We start from the raw sequence: 18,565 nt of genomic DNA, 5'->3' as shown, positions 1-18,565 counted from the left end.
GCGGGCGATGCGCAAGCTTCGGTGGAGGTCGTTAACTATCTGAGCTCTGTTGGCGATAGCTGGTAAATCTCCACCTTGCGTCATCCTTATGCCGTCGAGGATTCGATTTCCGACCTCGATGGCGGCCCGTACGTCCGTTATTTGAGGCATTGGTACGGCTGACGACCTCGGTTCCGCTGCTTCCAAGTTTTGGGTCAAGTGATGATGCCGGTCGATTCGGTTTTGTGCGTTCTGCATCCTTGTTCGGATGACGGTCAGTTCTGCCGCAGTTGCTGGCAGTCCGGTAGTCAAGTATGACTGAAATCCTGCCATGTAGTCACGAATGACTTTCCCGTTGTGTTTGAGGGCCTGCCATTCAGGAGTTCCGGCTTGTGTATCTTCCATAACCGCGCCCATTCGTTGCACGACTATTCCAGCCATTCGTAAAAATGCCCGTAGCTCCTGCAGTGTTGGGAGCGGCAATACAGGTAGTCCTTGTGGGACTTGCTGTATCGGGTTCGGCTGGAAGGCCGGTACCATTATTGGTGGTGCATCCCAGCCTACATTCACCGCTATCCTTTGTTGCGGTCCGCTTGTTGGGACGACTACTGGTTGAGTCGTTGTCGGCTGGAGTGCTCGGATTTCATTCTCCTTCTCCGTGAACTTCTTTGTCCATTGGTCGAGCAGGTCGATATTGCTAAGGATGGTAATATCCAATATCCAAAAGTGTATCCAGAGCTTAAATATCCAAATATCATATCCATATCTCGAGCTGTCTCGAAAGATACGGATATTTTTGGATATTTGGTGGATGCGGTGGATACAAAGATACAGCAACATATTGACGGATATAAGACAGATCCTTTTTATATAAACATATTTTTTCCAGCGAAGGCATTTAAAAGTTGCTATACATGCTGCGACTTTTCTCAACAACGGATCAGCTTGACTGAATATTTTGAAAACGGATCACCCAATTATTCAAGTATGTTGAAGTACAAAATTTTAAGATCAACAAGTTTGCGTATACATCAATACCATCTGACGTTCTACTGGTGTCTCCGCAAAATAATCATAAATGTGCAAATCACCATGTTTGATCTCACACTGAAACAAAATTTTTGTATTAATAACTCGGGGCCGTCAACCTAAGGCTCGCATTGGAACTACGATTCGCATGTGTTTGTGGTAAGGCGGAAATGGCGGGCACGTCAAATAATTATTTCTTTTATTTTTTTACTATTGGATTATGTAGTACGTGGGTGATCCGTTGTTCAAAATGTACAGTTAACCTAACCGGCTAACCTTGATGTCGAGAATAGTCGAAGTATGTGTGTATTTCTTGTTTCCTTCTAATCGACCGGAGCGCAGCGAAGGTCCTCTAATTCAGCAGAAATATAAAAAATGTCTGTCTGTCTGTTTGTTACGGAAGTGACCGGATGACGTCATCCATGCTATCCAGAATGACGTCACAATACAATGACAATATGTATGATATGGGTACCGTACAGTAGGTTTCCTTCTAAATAGGAATACAAAATAACACCTACATATTTTCATCTACATGTTGTTACTTTGCGTTATTGTTCATACGTGTGTCTCCAAGTTACTATAAGAGCATATAAGAGCATAGGAACTTACTATAAGAGCATCCAAATACTCTGTATTCTGTAAAGTAAATCATTGTTGTGGTTTTCTCTGCGATGAAGCGCAAGGTTCGCTATTCAAAACGACAGCAGAAAAGAAAGAAAAACAATGAAGTCCAAGGTAGGTATATCTTTTCTCATTTTAGACGTATATATGTGCATGTTCACATAAACATTCCAGCGCACATGTTGTAGAAAACTCTACCCAAGAAACCCCACAACCTGGCCCTTCTACTGATTCACCTAGAACACGAATGCAAAATTATCGCCAACGAGCTACATCAGAAAGTAACACTACTCGGCTGCACAAGGTCCAAACGCGAGCTGCAACACGTCGCGCTGAAGAAACTGCTTCCGAGCAATCGCGAAGGCGCCGAGAGGATCGGGAAAGGCGAGCAGAGAAACGAAATCAGGAAACTAATAGTGAAAGGTCACGTCGACGCGAAGGAGACAGACTTCGTCGAGCAGCCAAGAGGGATCAAGAAACCATTAGCGAACGAACCCGTAGACTTGCAGCTGACAGACTTCAACGAGCACTGTCTCGAACATCTAGAGCGGATAATATGCGACTATTTGCGCTAGAGAAGCGGATGACCGAAATAAAGTGGAATTCTTGCGTTGTGTGTAATGAAGGTTGGCCCGGACTAAAAGTGGACGCACAGAGCAGGTGTTCTCACTGCAAAAAGGGAAACTCAAAGTTTTCGGACAGCAATAATATGGACCCTGGAGATGTACCGCCCGAACTTATGTACTTGACGCCGTTAGAAGAACAGCTGATTGCTCGCGTTCATCCAGTGCTGTCCGTTTATAAAGTTGGAAGGGGGCAACAATTGGCTTATTCTGGTAACGTTATTAATTTTCGTCAAGATGTAACGTCATTTGCAAAATCGTTGCCTCATAGCCCAGCCAAACTTCTTTCTGTTCTCGTGGTCAATCGATCGGATTTGGATAATTATGCAACATTTAATGTATCTGCAACGAGAGTGCGACGTGCATTGAATTATCTTAAAAGACATAATCCGTGGTATCGAGATGTTGTTATCGACGAAGCAGCATTGTCGCAGTTACCGAACAATGGAAATGTCCATTCTATTTTGCCAACAGTAACCATTTCCACACTGCCACCACTGGCAGGAGATGACGACAGACTGCACGACACAGGAGTTCCCATGGTTCAGCACGTTAAGCAGTCTGATCAAATTCGGGATTCAGTAGGACTTGAACCGCACACAGTTCCGTACCCAGAAATGTCTACCGATCCCGTTGATGAATTCACTACTGCAGGATACATTGCTGGAGCGTTTCCTCGACTTTTTCCATCCGGGAAAGCAGACTTGCGGGATTTGCGGAAACGTACAAAAAAGGTCACGGAGTCTGAATATTTTAAACACCTTATGAGATACAAAGACAGGCGTTTTGCTTCTCATCCAACATTCCGCTTTTTTGCACTCAACAGCCTAATGCGATGGCAAGCGATGCGAGTTGGTCAAGTGTTCGTTCGTAAACATGTTTTTGGAGCGGTTACTGTGGCTGAACTGCGACACCGACTGGAAGTATCACCAGGACTAATCAAACAGATTACGAGTTTCGGCTCCAGTCTTCGCGGTACACGGTCTTATTGGATTAAGAGGAGTGGAGAGCTGTCAGATATGGTAACGGATGTCGGAATGCCTACGCTATTTTTCACGTTATCGGCAGCGGATCTGTACTGGCCGGAGTTGTTAACTCTTATGGCGCCGGAGACCGACCTGGTGAACCTGACCTCTGCAGATTCGTACAAAGAGAGAAATAAATTGCTGCAAGACAACCCAGCAATAGCAGACTGGTTTTTTACCGAAAGAGCGCAATTTTTTATCCACGATGTACTTGGGCCACACCTCAAAATAGAAGATTATTGGTACAGGTATGAGTTTCAGCACAGAGGAAGTGTCCATCTACACGGCCTGTTATGGTTAACGGGTGCACCAGACACAGCTAAGCTGAACCAAATGTCTCCTGCTGAACGGCAGAAAGTAGTGGATTATTTTGACCAGCTAGTGACATGTGTCAGTCCTGATTTACACTGCATTCCATCCAACGTACATCCTTCCTTTCAGAAGCTTTCTGAGATAACAGATGAACGCAAGGATTACGCCAGTCTTGTCAATCGGCTACAACGACACACAGAATGCAAGAAAGGAGCGTGTATTCAGAAAAAGAACGGTGTGGAACAATGCCGCTATGGATTTCCTAAAGAAATTCGGGATGACTCGTTACTAGATAAAAGCAAAGAAAAATGGGCATTGGAACTGAAGCGAAATGACCCCAGAGTCAATCGCCACAATGAATTCAGCCTGAAGATTTGGAGAGCAAACGTTGATTTTTCCCCTATTGTAGATCGCTATGCAGTACTTAATTATGTAGCTAAATATGCCTCCAAATCAGAACCACGTTCGTCGACATATGCAGAGATTTTGCACCATATTATCCGTGAAGAAGTGACGGATGCAGATCTCGGTAAGAAGGCAATCCAAAAGCTTCTTATGAAGTCGATTTCGGAGAGAGATTACTCGGCCCAAGAATGCTGTCACTTACTGCTCGGGCATGACTTGTATCAATGCTCTCGGCCATTCGTCACCATCGTATTGAAGTCCGATGAATGGATCCCGGTTGCGGATATAGAACACGAAGAAGGTGGGGCGAGTAGCGAGAATAAAACTATTTTGCAAAAGTATTCAGCACGCCATACCTCTCTTGAAAATGTCCCTCTTTTGGAAATCGCCAAACGATATACGTGGATTCGGAACGGATGGAGGAAGCGTATACGAGGAAAACAAGCAGTTGTGCGGTTATTTCCTAAACTTCAGCTAACCGACGAAGCCCCAACGAGAGAAGAATTTTACCGACAGCAAGTATTATTACAAGTTCCATGGCGTGATGTTACCACAGTAGCCGACGGGCGCTCTTGGGAAGAATTATACGAAGAACATCAGTTATTTCCACAAGTTAACGTGAAAGATGCAGATAACGAACAATTGAACGAAGACAGTGAAGACGATGCAGATATTAATGAGCAAGTAACTGAACAGGAAGAGTACATGGTCCTCCAGGGATATGGCCCTAGATCAAATGTACCAAACATTGAGCTGGGAACTCGACAAATTGACCGTGAAACGGACTGGACAGCCGCATACGCTCTGTATGACCATATTGGTGAAATTTGTTCTTTTCTGGATACAAAGAAACAGGAAGCCGACACTGTCGATGCCCCTGCCGCCGTTCCTAACTTTCAACTCTCCGAAGAGCAGCGGAACGCGCTCGACTACTTTCAGCAGCAGATAGCCAGCCAGGTTGATGACCGATGCTGTATCGTGCAAGGAAAAGCAGGTAGCGGTAAATCGGTTCTACTGTCGTCTATGCAGTCCCTATTACGCGATACTCCACATTACGGAAATAATTGTTACCTCCTACTCGGACCAACAGGAGTTGCAGCTGATAACATCAACGGTTCGACTATTCACTCTAAGCTAAGAATTCCGGTTAACCGCACATTCCGTGATTTAGAAGGGGATGAACTCCACAGATTTCAGGAAGAGCTGGACGACATTAAAGTAATTTTAATTGACGAATTCAGTCTTATCGGATGTACATTGCTAGGGAAGGTTGACAAACGATTAAGGCAAGCAAAGCCGGATAAGAGTCATCTTCCCTTCGGCGGTCTCATAGTCTACCTTTTCGGCGATATCAAACAGCTACCTCCCGTGCTAGATCGCCCACTTTACGGCGATGGTTACAAGAGCGAATTGGCTGACCATGGGCAGCTGATATACAGAACCGCATTCACCAAAGCGTTTGTCTTTACGACCTCCCAACGACAACGCGGAAACGATCCCGAGCAGCAGCATTTCAGGGACGCATTGGACAGACTGAGTGTTGGAGAGTCAACAGTAGAGGACTACGAGAAAATGATCTCACGGAATTATGGTCTTCTTCCCGATGAAGAACGGGATTCATTTAAGACTGCTATTCGGTTGTTTACTGAACGCGAGCCAGCGCGCGAATATAATATCAAGGCTTTGACGGATCTGCGGATGCCAGTTGCAAAGATCAAAGCGAAACATAATAATCAGACAGCCGCCAGAGGTAAGAAAGTACCATATTACAACACGACTCTTACGTGTTCTGAAAAATTTAACTTTTTATCAGGAAATGACCAGCAGGCAATGGGCCTAGAGTCGGCACTTTATTTGTCCCGCGGCTCAAGGGTTATGCTTAAAAGAAACTTGTGGACGGATAAGGGACTCGTAAATGGATCCTTGGGATTTGTGCGTGAAATTATTTATGCGCCTGGAACATCTCCAGACGACGCGATGCCGTTGGCTGTCCTTGTCGAATTCGACAAGTACAAAGGGCCAACGTTTGCCAATAACTGTGTCCCTATCTGTCCGCAAACTTCCGAGTGGATTGAAAACGGACAAAAGTGCGTGCGGACCCAGTTTCCCTTAGCCCTCTCGTGGGCGATAACTGTCCATAAGGCCCAGGGGATTACCTGTGACCGCGCTGTTGTCCATCTTGGACCCCGCGAATTTGCCTCCGGACTGATCTACGTTGCCCTGTCCCGAGTCAAGTCTTGGAAGGGTTTGGCTTTAGAGCCTACATTTCCCTTCTCATTGCTCACTAGCATTAAAACTAAAAAAACCACTATTCAACGTATAAAAGAAGAACAACGGCTGAACCGTTTGAAATGACCAACAATGCGTACCACTGATCTATATTAACCTATAATGAATACTGGTTTTTACATTAATTCGTGCCGGTTGCTTGTGAGATTAAAATAAAATTACTACGACTAAACAAAAATTTTATTTCTCACTCCAAGCTGCGCTCCGGTCTACCAATGCACGAAGAAGTGCATTTTCCTAGTATCTAAATCTGGCGTTGATCGTTAGTGTGTTGTGTGATGCTTTTATTTTAGTATTTAAGCCTTTTTAAGGCTTTTTCATAAAAAAAACATGTTATTGGATATATCTGGATAGAAAACGATATATCCCAGATATTTCTGGATATATCCGGATACGTTTTGGATATATCCCATATCCAGGGGCTTTCTCTTGGATATTACCATCCTTAGATATTGCTCTTGACGGTTTGGGAATAGTGTTCCTTAGTCGGGTCGAGAGTGGCCAGGCGCTTCTTCACTTCGTCTATTTCGTGAAGGTATTCGCTGCGTTGTTGCGCTAAGGCGTCTAGCCGAGCCAGTCGGATTTCCTCATCGATCACCGCCTGTGTGGCCGGTGCCGAGACTCCGGATGAGCGCAAGATTTGTTCTTCCGCTCGTATCCGTCTTTCCGTTTCGGCGGCTACGTCGGTGAGGTGCGATTCTTCTCGACCTATCCTTCCCAATTCAGCGGTATAGTTGTCCGCTGTACGGGGAACTCTTGTGTAGCTCATTCTGAGCTTCACCGCCTCTTTCATCGCATCCTCCTTCCGGATACGGAGTTTTCCGATCTCCAACGACGGTGTTCGGCCAGGCACTTGTTGGCCTGCCGAAGTCGACGGAGCCAGTTGGGACTTCGGTGAGACAACCTGTGTGGTTATCTGTGGAGGTCCGGGGTCAGGATCTCCCAATCGTTGAGCCACATGTCGAGCTACCGCTTGTTGGCAAATTCGGAGAGACTGTTGTTCCCTCTCGTAGAGCGTCTTGTTGGCATCATTCAAGCGTGCTTCGTTTAGGGAAAGTTGACCTAGTAACGCCGCTCGGTATTCGGCGTGACTCGGGTCCATCTGTGAAGTCTGCGTCAGTGCTTGGTTAATCGTGTCTATGTGAACACGAGCCAGCTTTGCTTGTTGGCGCAGTTCTTCGTCCGTCCTTCCGTTGGTGTTAATTTCTTAGACGACCACGAGAGGTGGAGGCATCGACGTTACGACCTGTGTGGCCATCGTCGAGACAGGCACTTGTTGGCTCTGTCCTCCGACCAGACTTCTGTGCTGATTCAGCCGATTTAGTAAGTGGGCCGTCGCGTTCGGATCCATCCAGGAACTTTGTTGTCCGAATGGTCGGAGATGAGTCGGCGAAGTCGGTTGCGTGAGCAATATTGGCCTTGGTGGCGAGATTGTGCCATCCGGGTTGACCATGCTAATGGTTGCGATTTGTGGCGGTGGCATTCCAGACGTTGGCTGGATTGATGCGAATCGCATTGCTGGTGGGCTGTATGGGAAACTACTCGGCGCCAATGTGGGCGTCGTATAGATCGGACCAGCCGTGTTAGCCATTCCTGGTACCATTGTGGGTACCATGTAAATCGTTGCTGGCGTGTTCGCCATCCCTGGCACCATTGTCGGTGTCGGGTAAACTGCTCCGGTCATCATTGTTGATGCCGAGCTGGTCGGTCCGACTATTGTTGTCGGTGCCGACCACTGATACGGTGGCATTTGACCATGTGGGTCTGCTGCCGTTGCCGGAGTCGTCTGACTCGTTCCAGTGCCGAGATTCCACAGGCAGCCTGTGTTATCGACTGCTGTGATCGGCGGCAAAACCTGCGGTGGTATCGCTCCACGTTGGGGCCCGACCGTAAGACCTGCTAACACATTAGCTGTTAAGTTAGCACTAGGATTATCTACCTGCGGTAAAGGCGTCTGCGTGGCCGACCGCGAATTATCCGATCGCGATGTCGAGCGATGACTCGGATAAGGCTGGGATCGGTTCGATCCGCCGCCGCTGCGTCCGCTGTTCGATCCGCTGGAAGGTGGGTCGTGTCGGTGACGACCTGACATTGTTGCCTGCTGTCAAGGAAAGGAAATACGGCGCGTTAGAATTCTACCAACTCCCGTACATTCAACTGAAGATGTTCCGGTCAACTGAAGAGGTTCCATTTCGACACCAAAGGTCCATCTATGCCTAGGTATTGTTAGGCTACCTAAAACTTATTCTAAGTTTTACATCTATGGCCCTATGACTGAGTCTGTTCTGTTGTGACTGCTGTTTTGGGTGTCTTAGGTTTTGCTGTTTTGACTGGTTTCTCCGAGTCTGCCCGTCCTTCGGTAATTCGTTCGAGGATTTCCCTATGGGCTTCATCTTCAGCGACTTCTGTTTCTTCCAGCATCTGTTGTGCCGTCAGCTTCGGTTTCCTAGCTGTTCCGTACTTCCGTTTTGGCTTAGTCGGTTCGACTGCCTGGTCGGCTGCTACGACTTCCGTGGTCGGTGCCGATGTACTAGGTAGATCGACCTTCCGCTTGGTGTACTTGCGCTTTGGCTTGGTCGGTTGGACTGCCGAGTCGGTTACAGCGACCTCTGTGGTCGGTGCCGACGAGTCGGTTTTCTTCACCGTTCTCTTCTTCCGAGCTGGCTTTGTTGCCGACTTCGGTTCCTCTGTTGGTTGGTTGGTTGGCTGGACTGGACTGGCGTTTCCGACTTGTCGTCCGACTTCTTCGGCTGCTCGGTGGTCGGCTGAGCTTTGTGCTCGTCGACTTCCTCCGAGGTCGGTGCTGGGTCAGCTGCTATCACATCTTGCTTCTGCAGTTCTGTCAATGCAGGTGTCTCGAAGTCGGTCGGAGGTTTCTTCCGAGGTCGACCTCGCTTGTTCTTCACCTTCGGTTCGGTTTTATCCGCGTCGTTGGTCGGATCCGAAGGTTTCTCCACGGTTTCGTCGGATTTCTTCTTCGGTTTCCGAGTAGCTTTCCCTTCTGTCGGGTCGGCTACCGGGCCAGTTGACCGAGTTGCTGGTCGACTTGTCTCGACTCGGCAATGTTTAACTCGGTCGACGGCTACCGTATCTTCGCGTCCGTCTTCGCATCGGAGGAGTAAGTTGTTTGGGCCAACGTAGTTGATGACCGTCCAAACTCCATCGTAGCGTTCCTTCCGAGTTGGATCCTTTGTCGGAAATTCCACGGTTACCTTATCCCTCGGTTTGAAGGTCGGATTCGACTTCTTCTTGTTATAATGCTCGGCATTCCGTTCGAATGCTTCATCAATGTTGATGCGAGCAATCTCGTGCGAGCGTTGAAGTCGTTCTTTTATCCGTCGGATATAATGTTCCTTGTCCGTAAAGGTTTCCGGTGTATTCGTTCCGGCCACTATGTCCTGTGGCATGGTCATCTCTCGACCATACAACATGTAGAATGGTGAGAACTTAGTCGCGGCATGAACGGCTCGGTTCATTCCGCAGACGACATAATCCAAGGCTCTGTGCCATCGGTGTCCGTCCTTTACATCGCAGAACTTCCTTATCCCGTCCCAAATTGTTTGCATTTGCCGTTCGACTTGTCCTTGTCCTTCCGGATGATGGGCAGTTCCAAGCGTATGTTGGATGCCGAAGATCCGTGCGACCTTAGCGAACGTCTTCGCTGTGAAGTGTGTCCCTCTGTCCGAGTGGATGAAGGTCGGCATTCCGTACTTCAGTAGGACGTCCTTGACGAAGAACCTTTCGAATTCTCTCGCGGTGTTCGTCTTTGTTGCCCGGGCTATGGTGAACTTCGTCAGCTGGTCGGTTACCACTGCGATGTACTGGTATCCCTTCGTCTCCGTCCGAGGAAGAGGACCCTTGAAGTCCGCATAGATGCGATACCAGGCTTCACCAACTTCCATCTTTTGGAGTTTACCGGGTGGTGGGCGTCGTTGTTTGTTCGTCATGATGCACTGTCGGCATTTCTCAATGTAGGAGATGGCGTCACTGTTCATGCGTGGCCAATAGTAACGTAGCTTCAGCGCCTCGATCGTCTTCTCCCGTCCGAAATGGTTTCCGGTTTTTCCGTCATGGAGCGATCGGATGATTTGGTTGCGCATGAAAAGTGGTACGACGAAGCACCGTTCCAACTTTGTGTTGATGGTCTTCAGTCTGTACAATACTCCTTGCGCCATCTGGTAATGTTCCAGATGTTGCGACTTGTGGTCAAGGTTCTCTGGGTGTTCCAGTTCGTCAATAATTTTGCGTAGTTGTGGGTCTCGCAACTGCGCTTTCCGAAGTTCCACGTTCGGTTCGGGTGGAGGTGGGAGTGTTTTTTCGACTTCCAACTTTTCGTCTTCCGCCGTGTTGACGGTTTGAACTGTCGGTTCCGGTGTCTCCGGTGCTGGGATGTTAATGACTCGGACTTCTGCCGTGCTCAAGTCGTCCCAGTCGGTTATGACATTGCATCCGGGGAGAACCGGTGGAAGGGGGATTTTCGGTGGTTCCTTTAGATCCTTCTTCCTTTTCTTTGAGGCATTTGCCTTCAGACGTCTGAGAGTCCGTATTGTACAGACCTTGATTTCGTCCTTGAAGTCCTCGAAGTTGGGGACTTGGTCTAACTCTTCGTGTGGATCTTTGTCGTCACTACGTTCGAGTGGCCATCTCGACAGGGCGTCCGCATTGTCGCAGAAAACTCCCGGCTTATACTCGATGGTTATGTCCCGTCCTTGTAAAGCCAGTGCCCATCTCGTTAGTCGAGGGTTGATGCCGGGTCGGTTCGACTCGCATCGGAGCAGGTTCTGCAGTGCTCGATGATCCGTTCTTACGGTGAATGGTCCGTGGTCGATGAAGTGCTTAAATTTCTGCACCGCCCATACCACGGCCAAGCATTCCCATTCGGTAACTCCGTAGTTGAGTTCCGGTCCACGTAGGACTCGACTGGCGTAGGCGATTGGATGATCGTCTTGTGAGATCACCGCGCCAAGTCCGGCTCCGCTTGCGTCACATTCGATGACGGACTTCTTAGTCGGGTCGAACTTCGCCAGTACAGGTGCTTCCGTCAGCGCCTTCTTGATATCGTTGAACTCAGCCGTGTGGGCTTCCGTCCAATCGAGCTTTATGTTCTTATCCTTTCGGAGGAGCTCGTACATTTTTGAGGTTTTCTGAGCGTATCCTCGGATAAATTTCCGATAGTAGTTGGCCAGTCCGAGGAACGACCTAAGTTGCCGTTCAGTTCTCGGGCAGCTTTGTTCTGCGACACAGGCCACTTTCTCATCGTCGGTCTGGACTCCGTTCTTGCTAAGGACGTGTCCGAGGAACAGCAGTCTGTCCGTTCCGATCTCACATTTGGAGGGTTTGACCGTGAATCCAGCATCGCGGAGGCATTCGAGAGTTGCTCGGAAAGCCTCAAGGAAGTCTTCGAACGTTTTGCCGAAGAAGATGATGTCGTCAATGTAGGCGAACACACCCTTCTTCCGAGCTGATGCCGTGATTTTGTCCATATGCATTTGGAAAGTTGCTGGTCCGTTGCAGACTCCAAACGGCATACGGTTGAATCTCCACATACCTTCGGGTGTTACGAAGGTCGTGTAGTCCTTGGATTGTTCGTCCATAGGAATTTGCCAAAAACCGGACTGACAGTCTACTTTGCCGTAGTATTCCATTCCGGCACATCGGTCCAGTAGCTCGTCCGGGTTCGGTAGTGGGTAGTTGTTCTTCTTTGTGACAGCGTTCAACTTGATATAGTTGATGCAGAAGCGTGTTCCTACCGTGCCGTCTCCGTTCCGTTTTGCGGCTAAGACGACGGGGAAGCTCCATGCTGCCGATGACGGTTCGATGACTCCTTGGTCGAGCAACTCTTGCACGTGTTTTTGGATGAATTCACGTCCCTTCCAGCTTGTCCTGGTGGGGTTCATCTTGATCGGCTGTGCACCCTGGACATCAATGGTATGTGTTACCCCTTTGACGTCTCCGTAGGGTTTCTTCGAAGTCGGAAATACTGTCCGGTAATCCCATGCAACTGCCTTCAGTTTGGCTAGTTGCTCATCGGTTAAGTTTTTTCCGAAGTTCATGGAGTCGATGATTCTTCGTCGCTCCTCTTGGGATTCGGCGTCTTCTTGTTCGACTTCAGCCGTGTTAACTCGTGCTTCTTCGACCTTCTGGTCGTCCGTCATTATTGTAAATGCTTCAGCTCGGCCCATCGGGGCACCTTTGCGTAAGGTGACTTCCCGATGAGTGTGGTTAGCCACCATGACGGTGAATCGTTTCCCGTCATGCTTGGTTACGCCGTCCATGAATTCGATTCCGTCTCGTTTGGGGTCGGATTCACCGAGGTACATCAGTTTTTGGTCCTTGGATACCGGTACGTCCAGGACGACTTCTACCATGGTTACGGCTCGAGGGATGAGTTCCACTTTCCGTTGAGATCGAACTCCTGTTGCCTCGAAGACTTCGAACTGGGGTTTTGGCTTCACGTCCCGAGTCGGGGGCCAGGTCTTCGCCACTCTGTGTGGGAGTTCCCATTCGACAAATCCGTTGTTGATTTCCGGTTCATAGACGTCAGCATATTGCATATGTCCAAGTCGAACACCTTTCTTCAGCACCTTCGTTTGGTGAGTCGTGTTCTGAATGTTTATCCAGGCCGTGTCGTTTGTCGGTCGGATGTCGATCTTGGCTTCGATTGGCCGAATAGGTCGGACTACCCGTTGTAGGGTAGAGAAGTGAATTGGCCTTCTCGGGTCCATTGGTTTGGCCGTCCGTACCTTGATCGAGCATGTTGACCATGGTGGGAGAGAGACTCGTTCGCTGTTAAAGACGACTTGTCGGTCTAGCGCTTTCGTCTCTACGTGGGGATCCAGCTTTAGGTGGTGGACTTCTGGGCATTTGTTGTCCAGGTCCAACTCTTCGATCGTCGTTACTTTGGCGACTGGTGCTTTCCATGTGTTGAAATGCTTCGACTTCTGTTGGTCGGTTAAGTTAGCCAAGGTCGGTTCTGTTGACAACTGCTGGACAACTAGGGTTGGAGGTCGGAAATCGTCTTCCTCCGGTTTACCTCTCCAAATTCCCACAAAGCCTTAAGTTGGTCGAGTTCTTCCTGTTGTTCGGAGTCGACTGGCTTAGGTTGTTCGGTTTGTTCCGGTTGCTCGACTATAAATTCTGTGTGAACTATAGTCCGCAATGCTGTGGTTAGCCGTACATCGTAGGTCGGTTCTTCGTCCTCCGATGACGAATCGCCCGAGTCGTTTATGATCGGATTATCCGTCTTACAGTATCGGACTGACGGATCGAATTCTTCGTCGTCTTCTTCCTCGGATTCTTCCGAAGGTCGGTTATCGGAGTCGGTATCCGCCGAGTCGCTCGTACTCTGTATATCCGAGTCGTCCGACTGAAAATCTTCATTTTCGACGGTTGTTCCGTCCTCCTGTCCGACTTGCGGTATATTACCGACTTCGACCAGTGTGGTCGTTTCAGCTTGGTCGGCCGTATCCGTCGGTTGGGTAGGTCGACTTGCTCCGTCCTGATTCTCAAGGTCGGTTGGCTGTGAGCCTATGTCGCTCAGCCATCGGATGCTCGTCTGTTGGGGCTTCCGAAAGCGGTCTACCTTCCGTTCCTGTTGCGGAGGTGACGGTGACGACGGTCTGTCATCCGACCAAGTTAAGTCGTGATGAGCCTTTATGGCCCGTACCACTCCGTCAATGTTGTCCTTGCAAATAGTACAGTGGTAAGGTTTATCCGTTTCCTCCAGGATTATGTCGTCCTGGGGTTTCGGTGGGCTACTCGCGAAGTGCACTGTGGTCGGAGTATGCTCTTCTATTGGCGGTAATGGGTCGGGTACGTGTCGCGTTATAGCGGTGTCCTCGCCATACCGTTGCCAGAATGCGGTCGTTGACGATTCTCCGTGCAACTGAACTCGCTGCATGTAAGCGAAGAGTTGGAAGCCTAGTTCTTGGCAAGGCATTTCCAAAGGTCGTGGGACGGAAAGTCCATATTCCATATACTGTCGATGGATCGGAATTCGTTCATCTTCCCATTCCCATGCTTCGTCCTCTATGTCGTTCATGAGGGCGATTACAGGTTCACACGTTTGTTGTGCGTCCCGTATTTGCTCGTAAGTTACCGCTCCGTTCTGTCGCAGAGTGGTCACCATCTCCAACGTCCGTTGGTCGAGAAGGTGTCGAGCTCCCGAGAACCAAGTTCGGTACCTTTGTTGTACCTCTTCTAAGTTCCGAGCATCCGCTTCAGCGGATGCCTCTGGTATCGGAATAGACTTCAGTACCGTCTTGGCCGGTCGTAGTGTGCCGGTGTTTTTCCGTCCTTCGTACGCTTCGATGGCGTTGTGCAGCTTAAGTTCCTCGAGCAGAGTCCGGTTGTTATTCCGGCAGTCACGGCAAATTCGCGAAGGGTCCAACGGGTGATCAATCCGACTTATCCTTGCTTCACTTGGTAACTTGCCCGATGCCTCTGGTATCGGGATAGACTGCACTACCGTCGTTCCTACCGGTTGTTCCGTAGTAGGGATCGGTGTTAAGACGAAGGTAAACTTCGAATGCAGGTAGTCGCATCCGAGCAGTACTGGAATGTCCGCTTCGGTCGGCTGGACGTGGAATGTATGGTGGCTAGTAAAGCCCTGCATTGTTACAGGTGCAGTACAGCAGTGAGACACCATAAAGGCGACTTGTCCGCCTACACCAAGGATTTTGGTGTAATGTCCGAGGGGTTGCATCGTTAAACCGTTCCTCTCGCAAAACCGTTGTTCGATGAGCGAAGTCTCTGCTCCGGTATCTAACATCGCCAATGTGGGCGTAGATCCGACTTGGATTTCGTGTGTCCAAGCTCGAACTGTCTTCGGTTTCTTATGGATTCCTTTCTCAAATGTCACTTCCCGCACCGTTGGTTTGATGGGGATTAGCGACACCGGTTCGTGGTCGGTTGGCTGTTGAGTTGAGCTTTGCGTAAGTTCGACTCCGACTTCTCCCGCTTCCTGTACCTCGGGTCGGTTAGCTACTCCGTTCTCCGGTAATTTGGCGGTTCCGAACCGTTGTGCCTGAGCCAGTATCCTTTCCTTTATTGAGTCGTCTGTTGGTCTCAATTTCGACCACATATAGTCGATGTTGAGGATTGTTCTAGAGCTGGCTATCGTTCTGGCTGGTCGCTCTTTTGGCTGGAAGAGGTCCGCTTCTCCCGGCCGAGAGTAAACGGGTACCTGTGCTTCCAATGGGACCGTTTCCCATTCTTCGACTTCTCCTTCCGATTCTTCGGTGAGATCGATGGCTGCCATTATTGCAGCGTATCTATCCGTTGCGCGTGCGGATGATACATTGGGAAAGTTTCTGTTGCCCCTGTGCGTGAATCGGCGTCCCGGTCCTCCGCGTCTTGGGCATCGTCTGGCCTGCTCGGTTGAGTTTATCCTCACCGGCAATCCGGTCCAACTTCCGTGGCCGGGCCGTACTACGTCACTTTGTGTGACGGACGGCGCAGTCGCATTGTTTGCGCTGCTCAGGTCGGGTAATTCCTGCGTTCCGACCTCCGACGTTCCAGCTTCAAATCGAGGAGCTGGGTCGGTCGCCTCGAGTGCCTGTTGCATCCCGGGCCACGCTTCGACGGTGCCATTGTTGGCGTACACGCCGAGCTGAGCGGCTAACTTCCGAGCCGTCTCCGCCTCCTTTGTGGAGGTCGATATCGCCTTTGCGAAATCCTCCTCGGAACTGTTTTCGTTCAGTCCGAGTAGTTGGAGGATGGTGGCTACCTGTTGGTAGCCTTGCTCAATCGTCGTGGGGAAGTTCGATTCATTCCAGGGAGTAAGCGGCTGGTTAGTGGGGTTATCCTTGTCCGGTGGTTCGGTCGGATGTTGGAGGTCGAATGAGTCACCGGAGCTCATCGACCTTGGGCGTTTCCCGGGGAATTACTCCGAGCCGGCCCATTGTTGGGTGGCGTCGAGTTCAGCAACTGGCGGGGCGGCAACGGTTCTCTGTATGCCGGGGAACCTTGTTGGTTCCCGCCGCTATTGTTGCGGTTTCCGCCATTCCCCTGGCCGGGCGACCGGTTTCCGTTACCGGGGCTACCCGAGCCTCCTGCCTGTTGGCGTTGGCGTGGCGGCGGCACGATGTCCTTCCAGAAGGGATTCACCGAGCCTACCGGGCCATTCGTCGAGTATCGGCGGTACCAGTCGTCGTACCACCGAAGGTTCGGATTGTTATCCGAGCCATAGATGCAGCGCGACTCGTCATGGTTATTGAACATGCAGTGCCTGCACCGGAAGGTCTTGTCCTTCGTCCACTGGAAGAAGGCTGCCTCCATCTTGTCAACGTACGTTGTCCCTTGCCGGGCACTTTGTTGTGCCTGGGGAGGTCGGTTGCCTTGTGGGCCGCCGCCTCCGCCGCGGTTAATGAAGTTCCCACGGCCGCGATTCCCGCCGCCGCGTCCTCTACCGCGACCATAACCTCCGCCGCCGTATCCTTGTGGAGGCTACTGTCCGTATGCGGAGTATCCCTGGTTGGAGTTCTGTCCGTAACCAAAACCTGTGTTGCTTTGGTTACCGCCCGAGCTATAACCCGGGCCGCCGTAGTTGTTAACGGGGGCTCCAACTCCAGGTGCCGGGGGATTCAGGTTCGCTGCTGCCGCGCCTGCCCACGTCTGTTGCTGGACTGGTGCTTGTTGCACCGGTGGCGTCGGCGCCGGACTCAGTTGTCCGTACTGTGCCGTCGGAGTTTGATGTCCCGGCATCATGTGTGGCTGATGTCCAGTCTGTTGTGGTATCGCCGGAGGTGGAGTCGGGACAGGTGCAGGTGTTGCTGCCCGAACTCTGGCGTAGTCGCCTTAGCGTTGTTTGCGCACCTCGTACATTTCTTTACCGTTGACGAAGCTCCGTAAGTAGTCACGGAGCTCGATTGGCGTCGCCGGCATCCTGATTTCCAGGGCCTCCCGTAGTTTGGGTTCGTGGATGTTCTCCTTGAGATGATATAGTATCATCTGGTCGGTCATTGTTGGGGCTTGGGACTTCATGAACATCATCGCATCGTAATACTGTTCCGGTGTTTCTTCGCCGAAACGGAATATCCGTTTGTTTATTCGGGATATCATGTTCACTTCCTTGTTCTTGTCCGCAAATCGCTGCTCGAACTTGGTCAGCCATAAGTTGACCGGCCATCCGCCGAGTGGTTCTCCAGCGGCTTCGAGAGTATGCCAATGCTCCGCTTGGCCATCTAGTTGGGCTACCAAGTCGGCCATGAAAGTCTGATCGTCCTCGTACCATTGTTGGGCTCGGCGATACAGGCTTCGAATTTGTTTAAGCCACCCATGAAGTTTGGTGTGGTCCCAGTCGAACGGTGGTAAGGGTTGCCGACGTCCGTGGGCTATTGCTCGTACCAAAGCAACGTGTGCTGGATTCTGTTCCAGGGGATTGGGTGTGCCGCCGGCGCAGCTTGTTGTGCAGCCGGGGCTGGTGGTGGGTTGGCATATGGCATGTGACCTTGTTGGTCTTCGTACGCTTCCTGTTGGTAGGCGACGTCGTCGTGGCCATCGTATCCGTCCTGTTGCGGATGCCGAGCCTGAGCCTGGTCTGCGTGACGAGGCGGCTGTCCTCCATATTGTTGTGGAGGGGGCGTTCGATTTTGTCTCGGCGCCGGCGGATAGAATCCGCTTGGCTGGTCGTGGACTCTTCCGTACCGGTCGGGCTGTGTTCCCTGAACCGGCATCCGACCTTGTATAGGTCGGTTTGGGGGCCTCCGGCCTTGTTGGTCGGAGCTATCTTCTCCATTTCGTCCGTCCTGCTGCTGGTCAGTCGTGTTGAATGACCGAGCTCGCCCGCGTTCCGAGTCGAACTGCGGGTTCTGGCGGAGGAAGTTTGGATTGGAGTTCGTCCTTGGTGGGCGATATGCGTCCATGCCAGGCCTTGGTGGCTGAATTGGGAGACGTTCGGCGTCCGTCGCCCGGTCTCCTCTGGCATTAGGTACCGGCGCGTACATTGTTGTCCGCGTCGCGTACGAGGTGCTGGTGTACGCACCGACCGACGTCGTTGTCGCCACGTTCGTCGTTGGCACTCGTGGTGCCGCGGTTGATGTATTGTGTTCCGGTTCTGGAGCACTCGGTACTGCTGGTGGTTGTGGGATTGTTCCCACACTCGGGTCGGTTGTTACGACTCCGACGAAGTAGGAGGTGTTGTTCTCCTTCTTCGCTATCTCCTGGGTCGGGTTAATTCCCCACAGGATGTCACTGATTGTTCGTGACGGCTGTTGATCCTGTGCCATGGACGTCCGGTATGAGGGCGGTTCAACCCGGTTTTGTTCCCGGTATGGGGAA

General features: G+C 50.7%; 1 protein-coding gene across 1 annotated transcript; it reads left to right on the top strand.

Annotated features, from left to right (window-relative positions):
* Positions 1–1,632: 1,632 nt before the first annotated feature.
* Positions 1,633–6,476, top strand: LOC129582250 (uncharacterized). Its single transcript, XM_055473723.1, has 3 exons — positions 1,633–1,746; positions 1,821–5,747; positions 5,811–6,476. Exons 1-3 carry the CDS (start codon positions 1,683–1,685, stop codon positions 6,350–6,352), a joined length of 4,533 nt encoding a protein of 1,510 aa, XP_055329698.1. The 5' UTR covers positions 1,633–1,682; the 3' UTR covers positions 6,353–6,476.
* The last annotated feature ends 12,089 nt before the right edge of the window (positions 6,477–18,565 follow it).

The sequence above is a fragment of the Paramacrobiotus metropolitanus genome, unplaced genomic scaffold (assembly GCF_019649055.1).
Source record: "Paramacrobiotus metropolitanus isolate TYO unplaced genomic scaffold, Prichtersi_v1.0 Parri_scaffold0000007, whole genome shotgun sequence".
In the NCBI taxonomy this organism is placed as follows: Eukaryota; Metazoa; Tardigrada; class Eutardigrada; order Parachela; family Macrobiotidae; genus Paramacrobiotus; species Paramacrobiotus metropolitanus.
Note: the sequence above shows the minus strand (reverse complement) of the source record. Positions and strands in the feature narration are given on the sequence as shown.